The 15,916-nt window shown below is 36.9% G+C and overlaps 1 protein-coding gene across 2 annotated transcripts in view; it reads right to left on the bottom strand.

The window, feature by feature from the left end:
- Positions 1-9,617: 9,617 nt before the first annotated feature.
- The window catches only part of LOC121321725 (collagen alpha-1(XXV) chain), a 201,750-nt gene continuing 195,451 nt past the window's right edge, over positions 9,618-15,916 (bottom strand). For both annotated transcript variants that reach the window (XM_041260863.1, XM_041260855.1), the window contains exons 37-38: positions 13,075-13,113; positions 9,618-12,210 (exon numbers count right to left, since the gene is read on the bottom strand). In XM_041260863.1, coding sequence (XP_041116797.1) covers positions 12,208-12,210; positions 13,075-13,113 — 42 coding nt within the window. In that variant the 3' untranslated portion in view covers positions 9,618-12,207. The remainder of the gene's footprint in view (positions 12,211-13,074; positions 13,114-15,916) is intronic.

Genomic DNA, 15,916 nt, shown 5'->3' on the forward strand with positions numbered 1-15,916 from the left:
TGAGCTAGCGCATCTACTCCCAGGACCCCCACCTCTCTCCATGGAGAACCATAGAGGGCAACGAGTGGACTCGGCTGTGGCAAAGAGGTTGACTCATGCTGGCCGAAACCTTTCCCAAATTTGTTCCACCACTTGAGGATGCAGCCTCCAATCCGAGTTGTCTGGAGCTCCTCTGGACAGGTCTGCTGCCTTGTTGTCCACACCGAGGAGGTGAACTTCCCTGATGGAACGCAAGTTTCTGTGCGTCCAGGACAGGAGTCTATGCACTGTGTGGTGAAGGCCCGGTGAGAGCAGGCCGCCTTGGTGATTTATGTAGGCTACCACTGAGGTGTTGTCTGTCCGGACCAGCACGTGTTTGTGCGCTAATTCCTGGTGAAAATGTGATAACGCCAGGCTCACTTATTGTAGCTCTTGCACATTTATGTGCGCTTGCTGCAAATGTCCCTTCCACTGACCTCTTATTCCTCTCCCGTTCCAGACTGCCCCCCATCCCAGACTGGAGGCGTCTGTAGTGATCACTTCCCTTCTGTGAGGGGATCCGAGGGGAGATCAGAGGCGCAGATTGCCGGGACGGAGCCACCAGTCCAGTGTCTTCCGGCATTGTCTGGACACTTGCACCAGCTGGTACTGATCTCGAACCAGGTGCACCTTGAGCGTATTCACCCAGGCTTGAAGCAGGCGCATTCTCAGCAGCCCTAGTGGAAGGATTCTCGAGGCAGCTGCCATCATCCCCAACAACCTTTGATATAGTTTAACCTGTAGGAGTGCGTCCTCTCTGAATAGGGAGAGTGTGGTCTCCAACGACCGAATCCTGTCTTCCAACAGTGAGGCAAGCATGCTCACAGAGTTCAGTTTGATCCCTAGGAACACTGTGGACTGAGAAGGTACGAAGTTGCTCTTCTGTTGATGTATTGAGAGCCCCAACTTCGCCACATGATCTATGACCTGTTTTGTGTGCGCCTCTGAGCGTGCTTTTGACTGCGCGCAAATCAACCAATTGTCCAGATAGTTTAGAATCCAAATACCCCACAGCATGAGTGCATGAGCATGATGCTGCATCTGAAGGAACGAAACAGGATCAACCAATGTTCATTGGGGTGCAGTTTTGCAATATGAAGAACTTGTGAAAGACGAAAGAAAGGACAGAATGTTCCATCACAGCCTTAGGTTGAATTAGAGTCAGATGACTGGGGACAGAGGATGGGGAGAAGGAGAAGTGCTATGTTTGCTTAACCAGAAAATGCTTGCTTTGCTTAATCTTAACTGGTTTCTGAAATGAATATAACAAATGCAACGGGGGGGGGGTTAGGGTTAGCCAAATTCAGACGCAAGCGCCGAAGCAATTCACGACCTGTCTCAGAGATATGAGACAGAAAATGGCAACATGCTGCTGTGAGGACGTCCCTCTTCAGCAGGAGGTGGGCAGGACTTCCCCCTCATAGCAGAGCCCTGATAGGGCAGCTTTTGTATATTTGCTCAGAGATTGACGGTCAGTGAGGCTCTTTCCCATTCGGTAATGGTTGTCATTCGAATTGAAAGGGAACAGTAGTTGCACGTATACACTACAAATACAAAGCACATATTTGACAAAAAAAGTGTAAACAAACTAAAAAAATCCCAAAACAAAAAACTCTATTGCTTTTTTCTTAGCTGTATTGTAATCATTTATCTATGTTGTAATAACTTGTTACCTCTGTAACTCGCCTTGCATAAGGAAGTCTGACAAGCAAAAATGAAAAATCAGGCTAAGCTCTTGCTGCCTTCAAACCAAAACTGAAATCTTAGCTGTGCTGAGAATACATCGTTTCCAGTTAAATATGGCTGGCTTTCGTTTTCACTGCATTCTCTCAGGTACAGCTAAACAAAGATATTGCGTTGGCTGCAAAAAATGTAACAGACAAAAATAGATTGTTTTTAAAAACAGCCTTAAGTGACAAATTCAGCAACATTTTTCAAGTTTTGTAAAACTTTTAAAATTCTGTTGACACGCTAATGAAGCAATTTCCATAAATCTTATACAAGGGAGAAAAGTTAACGGCAAACTTTAAAAACAAAACACAAGTTTTTGTATAGCTTTACTACGTAGAATAATTATGAAGTTTTAAAACCACAGATACCTTCAAATTATTAATAAATTGTAACATCATACATATTGTTGACTCACTAGGTCATTGTACAGTATGACTCGAACACCAATCATGAAATCGGTATTTCTTTGACCACATTGCCATAGTAACCAAATGCACGGAGCTGATGAAAGTAATTCACAGTGTGATATACTTTAAGGAAAATAAAATAGTTATTTTTATTTATTATCATAATGTGAAGTTTAAAATAAAATAGTTATTTTTATTTATTATCATAATGTGAAGTTTAAATCTGATGCACATGTTAAAAGTTCGAGTAATTTGCTTTGTATTTCCTTTTTTTTTTAATCATAAGTGTTCTAAACTGAATAATTTTTTTTAACTATTTTGCACAACGGTGTATGTGGTCTAATGTTAAAAAAAGAATTGTTCTTTCGAAAATACATAAATAAGAAATCAGGTTGCCAATTGCAAGACTCTGATTACTCACCTTAAAGTTACCATTTTCATCCCCTCCCGAAAAAAAAAATCCTGGTTACGCCACTGCTGCCAGGGCTTATTACTTAAAAATAAAATATATATTTTTATGTTTTTCGTAAGTGGGTAGAGAATATGTAAGTGTTCAGTTTATTTCAAACTTTCACCCCTTAATAACATAACCAAAGAGTGTCAGTCAGCGAAAATATGTGCTAAAACGGAATGAATTTGATGTAACCCTGTACAATGGCAAAAAGACAGCTACATTTGGAGTTTATCTACAACAAAAAAGCTAAACGCCAGAGACATCAACAAAACCCAAACCTAACTCTGGCATAGTCAGGAATGTTATTAAAGCATGAGTGTGAGACGATCCTTCCATTTCAAACGCTCAGGTTAGTGCAGGTGCAGCTGTTGATAAACGAGATCCTTGTCTGTAAAGTGTTGTTTGCAGCTCTCTTGATTGTGACAATATGGCGTAGAACTGTTTGTGATGAACGATAGAAACCTAGCTTAATCTTTACATAAAAATTGTTAAAATCATGCATCATGTTTAAGCTCGATTTCGCTTCCCTATTTTTATTTTTTGAGAGTGGGGGTGCTGGTATATCTAGGAACGCGAGGTGGAGCTCCCAGCTGGAAGAACAACTCAAGAGCCATGCTGGGAGGCAGCGGTCGCTGGAGGGAGAGCGTATGGGGCCCAGTTGGGTCCTACAGAGCGCTGCTCCAGATACTGTGCAAGTGGAGCAGAGAGGACAAGGCACAACAGCTGATGGCATTGCTGAGAGGGGAAGCCCAGATGGTGCTGCTGAACCTGGCCAAGGAAGTAACTACCTCATCCTGTTGGCCACCCGCTAACGCTGGTTCGGCAACACAGGGGAACCAGAACTGCTTCGGGCCAGGCTCCAAAGGCATACACGGATGACAGGGGAGACCCTGGCCCGATTAGCCACAGATCTGGAGAGGGTAGCCTGGCAGGTGTACGCAGACGTTGCCACCCGAGAGCAAGAGGAGCAAGCACGGTTCCACTTCGTTGAATCCATGGGACCTGGTGAGCTCCGCAAGTACCTGCACCTTGCAAAGCCCCGATCACTACAGACTGCTCTGCAACTCGCCCAAGAATGGAAGAACGTGACCTGGGAAGAGAGAGGTGTTCAAACGCAACGCAAATTTAATTGTATCGCCCGCTAGCTGCACCCTGACTGTGCTGCGCCAGCTGTTGTAGACTAGTAGTTGATTAGTTGTAACAAGGCACTGCAGTATTATTATCTCATTGTATTACAGTTATACTTTATACAGCCACTGTGTCCAAAATATTGAATATATACAATACTACAACACACCGACTTGCAAATCTTAATATCATTTTGAGGGTACTCTAGTAAACCATGACCAGGTGATGCATGTTAGGAGTTTCCCTATAATCACTCCCCCTAAAAAATCTCCCATGATGAAACATTACATAAGGCACTTGGAGATTGCAATTGCTACATAGTCATTCATAATAGCTCTATCCATATAATTACTTAATGTTTGTTGCTTATTATGGTGGTGCAATGCAGACTGCACTAATTATGTCTCAACACATGGCTACAGTTCATCCACACTATTGTTTGTGGTTGTGGCACAGCAAGATTAACATATTAAAAGTATGTAATTTCTTCTGTAGTTGACATTCATATACTTTGAATTAATGTTTATCATTAAATTTCTTGACAAATAAATTCATCAGAATAAATCATATGGGGCTCAAGTTGAAAAGTCACTTGGAGTCACCTAGTGGTCTAAGGTTTTAACACATTATTAGTTTGAAAGACAGGTCCAACATTTGTCTGAAAGTAATTGCTTTTCTGAAACAAAATGCTTCTTCTGTTGTGCAGCTCAAAAGTGACCCGTCCATTATTTAGAACAAGGATTTGATCATAAAATTGTTATCTTATCCAATGCATTTTATATATGCAGCATTTTTTGGTTAGGCATAAAACAATAATTATTACATGTATCTGTATTTATTAATTTTTTTTTCTTCATTTATAAATTTATGATAACAAATGACTCGACTGTGCCAGCATTCCTTTGCCACTCCCGATTTTAGATGACTTCTTGGAACTACCAATAGTTCAGCATTCACTGATCTCAAGGTGCAACAAGGAGTCTAAGGTACTAACAGTTCCAGTAAATATAAAGGCCCCGAACCATGAAAGACTGTAGAAGCAGCAAGCAGAATTTAAAAGTCAACCCATCACAGGAGTGATGCAAAGTTATGACAACATGGTCTCATTTGAAGTGTTTTTTAAAACCTCAAAAGTAACAACTAAAGCTAAGGTTTATAATTTTAGAAAAGCAAACTATGAAGGTATGAAACAGAGACTAACAGAAGTAGATTGGAGTAAAATAGAGAAAACATCCACAGAAAAAGGATGGTTGTTCTTCAAAAATGTAGTACTAGAGGCGCAAAACAATGACATCCCTAAAGTAGACACATCTAAATGTAAAACTAAATTGCCAAAATGGTTTAATAGATCAATTAAAAAAAATATTCAGCGAAAAAAGGCACTTTACAGAGCATTAAAAAGGGACCAAAAAGAAAGTACACAGAAAGAGTACACGGAACTGCAAACACAAGTCAAAAAGGAAGTTAGAAAGGCCAAGAGAGAAATAGAAATGAACATTGCTAAGGGGGATAAAACCAATTCCAAAATGTTTTTCCAATATTACAACAGCAAGAGAACATTCAAAGAGGAGGTTAAATGTCTAAGAGATACAAATGGCAAAATCGTAGATGAAGAAAAAAAAATAGCAAATATATTAAATGATTACTTTTCACAAGTTTTTACAAAGGAAGATACGGACAACATGCCCCACATGTCACCCAGTTCCTATCCAGTTTTAAATAACTTTAGCATAACCGAGGCAGAAGTGCTAAAGGAACTAGAAGCTCTTAAAATAAACAAATCCCCTGGGCCGGATGAGATCCTCCCAATAGTATTCAAAGAAATGAAAGAAGTTATTTACAAACCGCTAACCAAGATCATGCAGAAGTCTCTTGACACAGGGGTGGTACCGACAGACTGGAAAAATTGCAAACGTAAAAAGGGAAAAAAAACTGAACCAGGTAACTACAGACCAGTAAGCCTGACTTCTATTATATGCAAACTTATGGAAACTATAATAAGATCCAAAATGGAAAATTACCTATATGGTAACAGTGTCCTGGGAGACAGTCAACATGGTTTTAGGAAAAGGAAATCGTGTCTAACTAACTTGCTTGATTTTTTTGAGGATGCAACATCGATAATGGATAACTGCAAAGCATATGACATGGTTTATTTAGATTTCCAGAAAGCTTTTGACAAAGTCCCGCACAAAAGATTAATTCTCAAACTGAACGCAGTAGGGATTCAAGGAAACACATGTACATGGATTAGGAAGTGGTTAACATGTAGAAAACAGAAAGTACTGATTAGACGAAAAACCTCAGAATGGAGTGTGGTAACCAGCGGTGTACCACATGGATCAGTATTAGGTTCTCTGCTATTCCTAATCTACATTAATGATTTAGATTGTGGTATAGTAAGCAAACTTGTTAAATTTGCAGACGACACAAAAATAGAAGGAGTGGCAAACACTGTTGCAGCAGCAAAGGTCATTCAAAATGATCTAGACAAGATTCAGAACTGGGCAGACACATGGCAAATGACATTTAATAGAGAAAAGTGTAAGGTACTGCACGCAGGAAATAAAAATGTACATTATAAATATCATATGGGAGATACTGAAATTGGAGAAGGAATCTATGAAAAAGACCTAGGAGTTTTTGTTGACTCAGAAATGTCTTCATCTAGATAATGTGGGGAAGCTATAAAAAAGGCTAACAAGATGCTTGGATACATTGTGAAAAGTGTTGAATTTAAATCAAGGGAAGTAATGTTAAAACTGTACAATGCACTAGTAAGACCTCATCTTGAATATTGTGTTCAGTTCTGGTCACCTCGCTATAAAAAAGATATTGCTGCTCTAGAAAGAGTGCAAAGAAGAGCGACCAGAATTATTCCAGGCTTAAAAGGCATGTTATATGCAGACAGGCTAAAAGAATTGAATCTGTTCAGTCTTGAACAAAGAAGACTGACTACGTGGCGACCTAATTCAAGCATTCAAAATTCTAAAAGGTATTGACAATGTCGACCCAAGGGACTTTTTCGACCTGAAAAAAGAAACAAGGACCAGGGGTCACAAATGGAGATTAGACAAAGGGGCATTCAGAACAGAAAATAGGAGGCACTTTCTTACACAGAGAATCGCACAGAGAAACCCTGGGATCCTTGAAGAAGCTGCTTGATGAGATTCTGGGATCAATAAGCTACTAACAACCAAACGAGCAAGATGGGCCGAACGGTCTCCTCTCGTTTGTAAACTTTCTTTTGTTCTTATGTAAAGGAACCACATGACTTGCCACATTATTGTGCTGCATATAATTAGCTACCTGCTATTTGTTAGTTGAATACTAATTATTACCCCTGTATATCCCTGGTTACTGAATATGGTGGAAGTGGGGATATGTCTGTATGTCCATAAATTAAGTATGTATTTATTTAGAGAACTACTTGTCCAATTGTATCTTTTTAAATATGACACATATCTTGGCAATTACAATGTGACCAAATATGGCTACTGTCAGATGTTTTAAAAATGCTTTTGTTTTACCTTTGTAGAAATTTGAATTTATCAAAATACATTAAAGTCCCACTATTTTACAATACATACACAGCATCACCAAGTGATGGTAATGTTACACCATGGAAGTGATGGTCAGGATAGGGATGAGGAGGAGGATGAGGAGGGGGGAGGTTGGGAATGTTAGGCATGAATCTTACATGAAATGTATACTTACTAGTAATAAGTGTTAGTTTATTGTGAGATAACAGTATTTTCAATATGGATGCTTTTTTCTCATTAAATAAAATCTGTTTCTGTACATTATCACTGGGTGTGTGCTGTTGCTTCCTTCCAGAACCATAACTGAAAAGAGCCATGAATCGCAAAGGGTTCAGATAACATGCATAAATAAATCCATATACAGAGTATGTTTGCTGTGGGCATTAGACTTGTAAAATTGGAAGTGTATCATTCTATTGTTTTTTATGAGTTTTGAATTTTAATTAAAACAGTCCCAACAAAAGTAGGCTGTGTGGTCCAGTGGTTAAAAAAAGGGCTTGTAACCAAGATGCCCCTTGTTCAAATCCTGGCTCACTCATTATGTGACCATGAGCAAGTCACTTATCCTCCTTGTGCTCCGACTCAAGTAACTCTGCAACTGATGCATAGTTCAAACACCCTTGTCTCTGTAAGTTGCCTTGGATAAAGGTGTTACAATAAACAAATAAAGAAAAAAAAAGGTTTGGAGTAATATTTATTGGACATCAGAAAACAATATGGTCATCCAAAGAGTTACAACAGGATGAGCAAAACTCCATTGACTGCTGCTGCAAAGCCACAATACATAGTGATTAAAAAGCACTTAAAACTGGACACCACTCTGTTAACTGCCCTATCCTTTGCACACCCCTGTGCTTACATTCCTATTTTAGTGAATAAATAACATTGTGCAATGCTTTCCATTTCTTTCCATTGTGAATACAGCTGTGAGTACAATTTATGGACATAACAGTGCATTTATTTTAGACTCAGCAGCCAATGGATTAATGGGATACAAACAATTGCTTTCTGTGTTTTGAATAATAACCACCATCAATACAGAACATTTTGCAACATAATTATAAGTATCAAGTCATAGTGAAAAGCAGCTGTAACAGTACACACATTGTGATGAAAACAGCTGTACATGGTGTAAAACATGTTTTGAGGATAGACTTCAGTCAAATGAAATAAAAAAAATAAACTTGACTGAAGACAATACAAATAAGAAACTCAAACAAAAAAAAAGTGTAGAACAAAATACTTCTCTGTTAACCCATTTTATAATTCCTTAAAATACAGATCGACAAACCCTATCAGATTATGTAAAGAAACTGTGTAACACTATTACAAAAGATGTTACAAAAAATGGTACCTGATATGTTTGTTTTTCCATGTCTACATTGCGACACAAATGCAAGTTACTGTTCTTCTATGTTGGTTAAAATACTGTTTTCCTCTTGCCTTCCTTGTATATGAAAAAAAGATGGCCAGAACCATCATAATTGTAAAGAAAAAAGTACATATAAAAAGCTTTAAAAATATAAACTGAAACATGTTCATAATTTTAGCTTCACAAAAAATAACTCAGCAAGCCCTCTAACCTGAATACAAATGAAACCAAATAGCTGTTAAGAAACAGTGCTGAGGTAAGAACCTGACTTGCAGTGGTTCACATTTGATTTATGTCTGTGTTTTTTAAAGTCAGCCTTGGTTATTAAACATCGACATTTTAATAACTATGTTCTACTACTCAAAACCAAAAGGACTGCTTTTCATTTTGAGTATGACAACCTGTTTTTCTTGGGTAATAATAAACTTAAACATTATTGTATTCAATTTATAATGTCGTCTGCCACGCAGTAATGGAGTACTGTTAATGCATGTGAGTGGCACTAATTATATTAAATATACCACGCACAGCATACATTTTGAAATACAAGCATACTTTGTAAAAATTATATTTATCAAATATGAAAATGGTTGGCAACTTCAGTTAAAATAACAAATTCAAAACTACACTATGTAGGAACTGAGATTTTTTTTAAAGGTGTAAGCATATGTACTGTACAGTGCTTCCTTTTAGTGACACAAACTATTAAATAAGCACTAGTGATCTAAAAGTAGCTGTGATTAATAATGATTCCTAAATGGGAAAACAGATGTTATAAATAAAGCCTATGCTGAAAAGTACTAGAAAATCAAGATGCAAGAAAATAATGCTATTAAAAGTTAAAACCTTTTGGTTTGTAATTTTGAAAAGATGGTATTTGAACCACTCTTTCTCAAAAATATGAAGAAATGTTAAAAGTCACAAGGAATGATTATTTGAAATAATACATTAACAATGGTAATTGTCAAAAAATAATCAACATGGTTCGCAAATTTAAAAAAGACCCAACACCCCCAAATATATATAAATACCAGTAATTAAAAAAAAACAAAAAAAACCCCCAAAAAAACCAACACTAATCTGTATCTGTTTCCCTGGTTTAAGGGCCCTGTCTGACTGCAGCGAGCTTTCCAAATGGCTTCTAGAGAAGTGCATTGTTTAAGCTAAACAGTAAATGTTGTTCAATCTCTTTAGTGTATTTATACACAGGCCTGTTCATTAATTTTTGCCTGGATTTGACTCTAGAATGCTCACTGACTGACTAAAAATTTCTGTCTGTTTCCTGTTGTGTTAAGAAATGGGTGCTGTCACCGCTAGTGTTCACAAAAGTCCAGAGATATGTGACTACGAAGGCACAACTTAAATGCACAGTTGTGTTGAAAGTGTTGTGCGTGCACTGCCCATGACAATTGCCTTTCCCTTTCCGTGGATCTAATAATCACTCAGTTTTTCTATTCCCACGTTTTGAAATACACTATAGACCAGTTACATTTCCAATCTATGATAGCACAGCTCTCAACTAACTCAGATGAGATAGGAATGAAAACACTGCCATTGAGTAAGCTTAGCTCTACTCAATCACTGAACAACATAACCCTGTTCTCTAAATGTTAATTTACTAAATACGATTTATTAGTTTGGGAATAAAGCAATACAAGCATGACTTAAATGATGCAGTAATTACAGTCAATCTATTGTCTATAGTGAATTTCTATGTTGAATCACCTGGATAAAAAGCTAGCCTATCTGTTGTATAGATACCACTTTTCTGTGGTGCACTGAGTGGTCAATTGAAGAAGGCCTGACTAATGCATACCATATGGGAAATCAGGAAAGCAAATATAGGCTAATAAATGTGTAAACAGAAAAAAAATAATACCTGTCATTAAGCCTATGATACTTTGACATTTCTGCTGATTCGTTCTAAATCTCAGAGTAGCTGGCTGTTAAATCGATTCAAGCAGCACCTGCTTCTTTTAGTCCTTAAGTGTGCATTCAGTCCAATCTTCTTGTAAAGAGAGCTGAAGCTGCAGTAACCACCACTACTTGGTAGCCACTGCTATACACTTCCTTTTAGAGTTCCTTGCAGCTCCACCATTTTCTGTCAAAGCTTGAAATAATAATATGATTAATAATCAATATATTTTTTCTTTTTTAAATCGGAGCGTCTTTAAAGAACATAATACAGTAAATTTAGATGGTTTAATACTGTAACATGTTATACAATAAAAAGCACCATTCCTCAAACAGAAATGTTTGTGAAGTTTGCTGTATGTTTCCAACAAAATAAAAGACTTACACGTCCTTGAGGCCATTATGCATCATGAATAAAAAAATGCACCACTGCAATCCTGTGATAATCCTTCAAGGCCTTTTCATTTTAACAGTTCAACCCTCACTCCTAAAAGGCAGTAAGACCATCCCTTTTGTTTCTCATAGAAGCTGGTAAACACTACTCGTTTCAATTTCTTTCAACCTAACATTTGCTTCACAAGTGACAAAAGTAAGACCATCCCTTTTGTTTCTCATAGAAGCTGGTAAACACTACTCGTTTCAATTTCTTTCAACCTAACATTTGCTTCACAAGTGACAGCAAAACCCTTCTTTTGGTCTGTGATGCATGCAATCCATGGCCAAACCTGTGAAACTCAAGCATTGTGAATCCATTGCGGATCTTCTTCCACTTCAGTACTGCAGATGCTCTTCCAAATCCTCTTGAGTCTAAATCAATCCTTGCTGAGCCATACTGTAGGGTCAGCACCCATTTTGTATCCTTGCCAAAATAACAAATGTTGCTTGTTGCATCTGCTTGACTGCTAGGCATGCATAAAGGAAGAAATGCAGATGGGGGCAGATGGCCCACACAACTGGAGTTGAAGAACTGCAGGTTTAAATTGCTGAAGATTTTACAAAATCTGGGATTATATCTTTTCAAGCCACCAGCCATGGTGTGACTCCCTTTGGAAGATGACAAAAGAAAATAATTTCAGTGATCTGTGTTTTAAAAAACTGCAATAAACCAACAGCCAGTTAGTGTCTGAAGCCATAAATCTAGCACACCACAAGCGATAACTTTTTTTTATTATTTTTTGGCACATTATTCATGCTGATTTTTTTTTTGTTTCTTTGTTTTTAGTCTTTAGAGTTTGTATGACAGCATGAATGGATGACAGACTTGAGATGAACACAAACACAAACACCAGTAATATCCAATGACATCAAGTACAGTACATTCCAAAGATTCCAATGGTTTTTAGTCCTTTTGGGCACAATTTCTTACTGTTGCTCGGCTTCTGTCCATGCAAAAAGCAAACAAGGTTGATCCCTGTGTTTGACACAAGCCTACAGTTTCTTCCTCTTAGTTACAAAGTCATAATGCTGATGCGATGGTACACACTTTGTTACTGTAGGTGAGTTGAAGCAGCTACATGTAAACATTTGTTCGTTGTTCTTTTATTTATATTTATATATTTATATTTTACATTTACAAAACTATAAATACAAAAAAAAAAATGAAGCATTATGTACAAACTCCATGCTTTTGGGTTAGACGCATTACTGCAAGAAAACACAAAAGACAAGGCATCAGACAACTACAATCTTGTTAAAGGATCTGTACAGTTACTTAAAAACAGATGGCACCTGCCTTTTCTTAATATTTAACTTCTATATCCTAGTATGTGTGATCTGTAAAATAATTTGTTGTTGTTTCTGCTTCGATCATCATTGGACTGTTCCAGTAAAAAATAAATAAATAAATAAATAAATAATTCTGGAAAGACTTGTCAAGGCTGACTTTATGCAGTGAGGCACGGAAGCATATCATTGTTGCACAGGCTTCAGGCTTTACCAGTGGATCTAAGTGCATAGTGCAACACCCGAAGCATTTTGTCTGGAATAATGATCTAAGCAGGAACCACAATAGAAAACCATACAGTTCTCTTTAACAGACAATGTTATTTGGTCTAAGCTCCTTGCTGTGAAGAATAAATAGTAAACTATATATTATGATCCGTTTGTACAGCTGAATTTAAATATTAACATAAGTATAGTAAACAGTTAACATTTAGCTGTGTTGTCACTTTAACAGCTTTCAGAGCTGATGATGCTGGTTGCAACATTTGGTTACTTCTCGTTTCCATAACAACATTATCACAAGTTTCAAACCTAAATACATTTATTTTAAACTGTTCCTTCCCGCAACAAAACATTGTTTCTTGCTAGTTTTATATTGTTACAAATGCTTTTATTCCTCTGAAAAAGTTAACTTTCTGTGCAACAGGTTATACCCTAACCTAAACCCTAATCTGATCCCTACACATGTTCTCTGTCTATCAGAGCTATTAGTATCATATGAGCGCCGAGGAAAATAATCAATTATGTTAATTAACTAGAATTAGAACGGTTTGATCTTCCATTTACCTTCTGCCAGCATCCAGGCATTGGTAGTCCATCTGGACCCTGGGATGAAAAAAAGAGAAATATCATTTGAGAATCTTCTTGAAACCCTTACATTAGAAATAGAATTCTGAATGTCATTCATTTGTGTATTCCTCATTGACTATACATCCTTCAATGTGATTGCAAAAAAAAAAAAAAAGCCAAGGTACTATCATATCTGTTCTGTAACTTTCCAGGGAACAAAACAGCAACTAGAAGAACACTGTGTTTTAAATACCAGGGTGTGGATATTTCTGAATGTAAAAAGTTAACAAACGTCTATTTCTTCAGTAAGGAGTGAATAGTTTCAGTAGGCAAACATTAACACTTCAGAGTTGCCCTTTAAACTACTTCTTGATACCATATCACCTGGAGGCAAATTTCAGTAAAGGAAGTGATTGACTACCAGGAAGCTGTGGTTTAAACCTATAAAAGCAACAATGTGGTACTTGAAAAATATGCATTAAAGTAATAAAGATTTTTTAATCTTATAATACCCATTAAGTAATACCCATTTCCATGCAGATCAAATACAAAAATGCTTTATCATGCGGTGGTATTCTATTATCATATAGTTTCTGGTTCAATAGTAGTTAAGTACAATCATCTTGTGATCTAGTCATATTTATAAACCTTCATGTGTTCCATGCAAAAACATGACGTTGAGGTAAACCAGATGAATTAAAAAATAAGCCAACATATCACAATAATACCCACCTTGAACTCCAATCATTTGTATAATATACAGGTTTTTCAAGCATATAGAAATTAAGAATGGAGTACAATCATACATTACTTAATGTACAGTACAGTCAGCACATATCCGACCTTTGTCTTCACCGACGGTGAAATGAGCGTGACGCATATGTGATTATTTCATTTTGGCCTGTTGTAACCCTTGTCTGTTTTTTCAGGGAATACAAAAAAGATAAAATGTGAAAAATATGTACGTGAAAGGACTACGTTTTAAAATAAATACACTTCCATTTAGATGTACTGCAGCTGGTTTTGTTGGTGCAGTACTATATTTTCAACACAAGTATTTTAATTCAGAACGATATGAGTCTGAAAATATCAATTGGCAAAAGAGACAACTGTGGACACCTGAACTATTACAGCACATACTTTTAAATCTGGTACGTATTGTAGCAGTATGTAAAATTCCCCATTAACGACCCAACAGCAAAATGAAATCAAACTGTTACCCATGCACAGAACTGCGTACAATGTAAAAAGCAATGCAATTTAGAAAAAGACAAAAAAAACACCAGTTTCCAGAATTAAAACAGTATCCAAAGTCAGCATTCAAAATAGGAGAATATAGTGCTCGATAAGGCCCTAATGTCTCAGTTCACTTGCAAATGAAAATGCACAAAAGCAACTAAAGATCACTGATTAAAAAAAAAAAAAATGCATCGCAGTATCTAAAACTGTTTAATGATTAACTTTTACATTACCGTAGCTTGTCTCGTTCACTTTGTTTTTGCTCCATTTTCGTCATGTGAAATTGGAGGAAGCACTGTGTAACTGCACAATAAGTAACTGTACAATAAACACACTGATTTGGCATGCGAGAAAAAAAGAAAACGCAGGCTGTGACAGATAAACAAGTACATTGTAGCGTTGAAGAGATGGGCTTTGTATCAGAAAACTGGTGACGGAGGTGGAAATTGCATGTGACGGGTTACATACTATATATATATATATATATATATATATATATATATATATATATATATATATATATATATATATATATGTGTGATTGATTTTATTCTAATACAAGGGTGGTAAAACGCGAGTAACGCGCATCTGGGTAACGGATATCCGAGTGCTGACTGTATATATTTTCATTACTGTACTTGGAGCTTCTAATTCCTTCGACTAAAATTATAGTTTTATTCTCTACAAGACTACAAATAAAAAACAATCTGTGGATATGTAATTGTCAACCACTTTTGCGTATAGCACACCTTTACCTTAATATGCCATTGAAACTAAAACTGCCAAATTGGTACAAGGGAGAAGGTTGGGAGCAGAGGTCTAGTACACATTAGAGAAGGAGGTTCATGCTTGTATCTGGGGCACACAGTGAGAAGAAATATTAGGGACTACTTTGGGGGAAAGATTACATTACTTTAAAAGTAAGCAGCCTCAAACACCATGTTATTGTTTACATCAAATTTTATATGATGTTTCAAATCATGGAGTCATTTTGTTGAGTTCTTTTACTGTAATAATTGAGTCTTTTCCCTGCTAAATTCACGGAGCATTGTGGAATTCTAGGTGCTTTATCATAGTGTTTGATTCCTTCATTCCACAAAGTCATGTGAGGCAGTGACTGTTCAATTCAATTGGCTCCTTCTGACCTACAGAATGGTATGGAGCAGGTGGACTGAGGAAACCTAACACAAGTTCTGGGGAACCTTCCTATTCAACAACTTTAGTAGAAACAGAGTAGAAATTTCATAGAAACAGAGCCATTGTCAAAATTAATAAAACTCAACACTGGAGCAATAGAACTGCACCTACACAGACTGTTTGCAAATAACATAAAACAATCAATACAATGGCATTTGAACCAATAGCTAGGAAGTGTTAGCATTGGCTGTAGGGTATTGTATTAAGAAGGGTCCAGAAGATTTAGGTAAGGTTTGTTTTTAAAGGAAAGGCTTTCTTCTAACCTGAATAAAGGACTAACATCACATTAGTTAAACACCATAGTCTCTCTTTAAAAAATCAGCTGGCATTTGTTAAAAAAGACTATGACTGGAGACCATGTCTGTCTCAGAAGCTATCGTGTTAAGATGGGCAATGTACAATT

Source organism: Polyodon spathula, chromosome 1 (assembly GCF_017654505.1).
Source record: "Polyodon spathula isolate WHYD16114869_AA chromosome 1, ASM1765450v1, whole genome shotgun sequence".
NCBI classification, from domain to species: Eukaryota; Metazoa; Chordata; class Actinopteri; order Acipenseriformes; family Polyodontidae; genus Polyodon; species Polyodon spathula.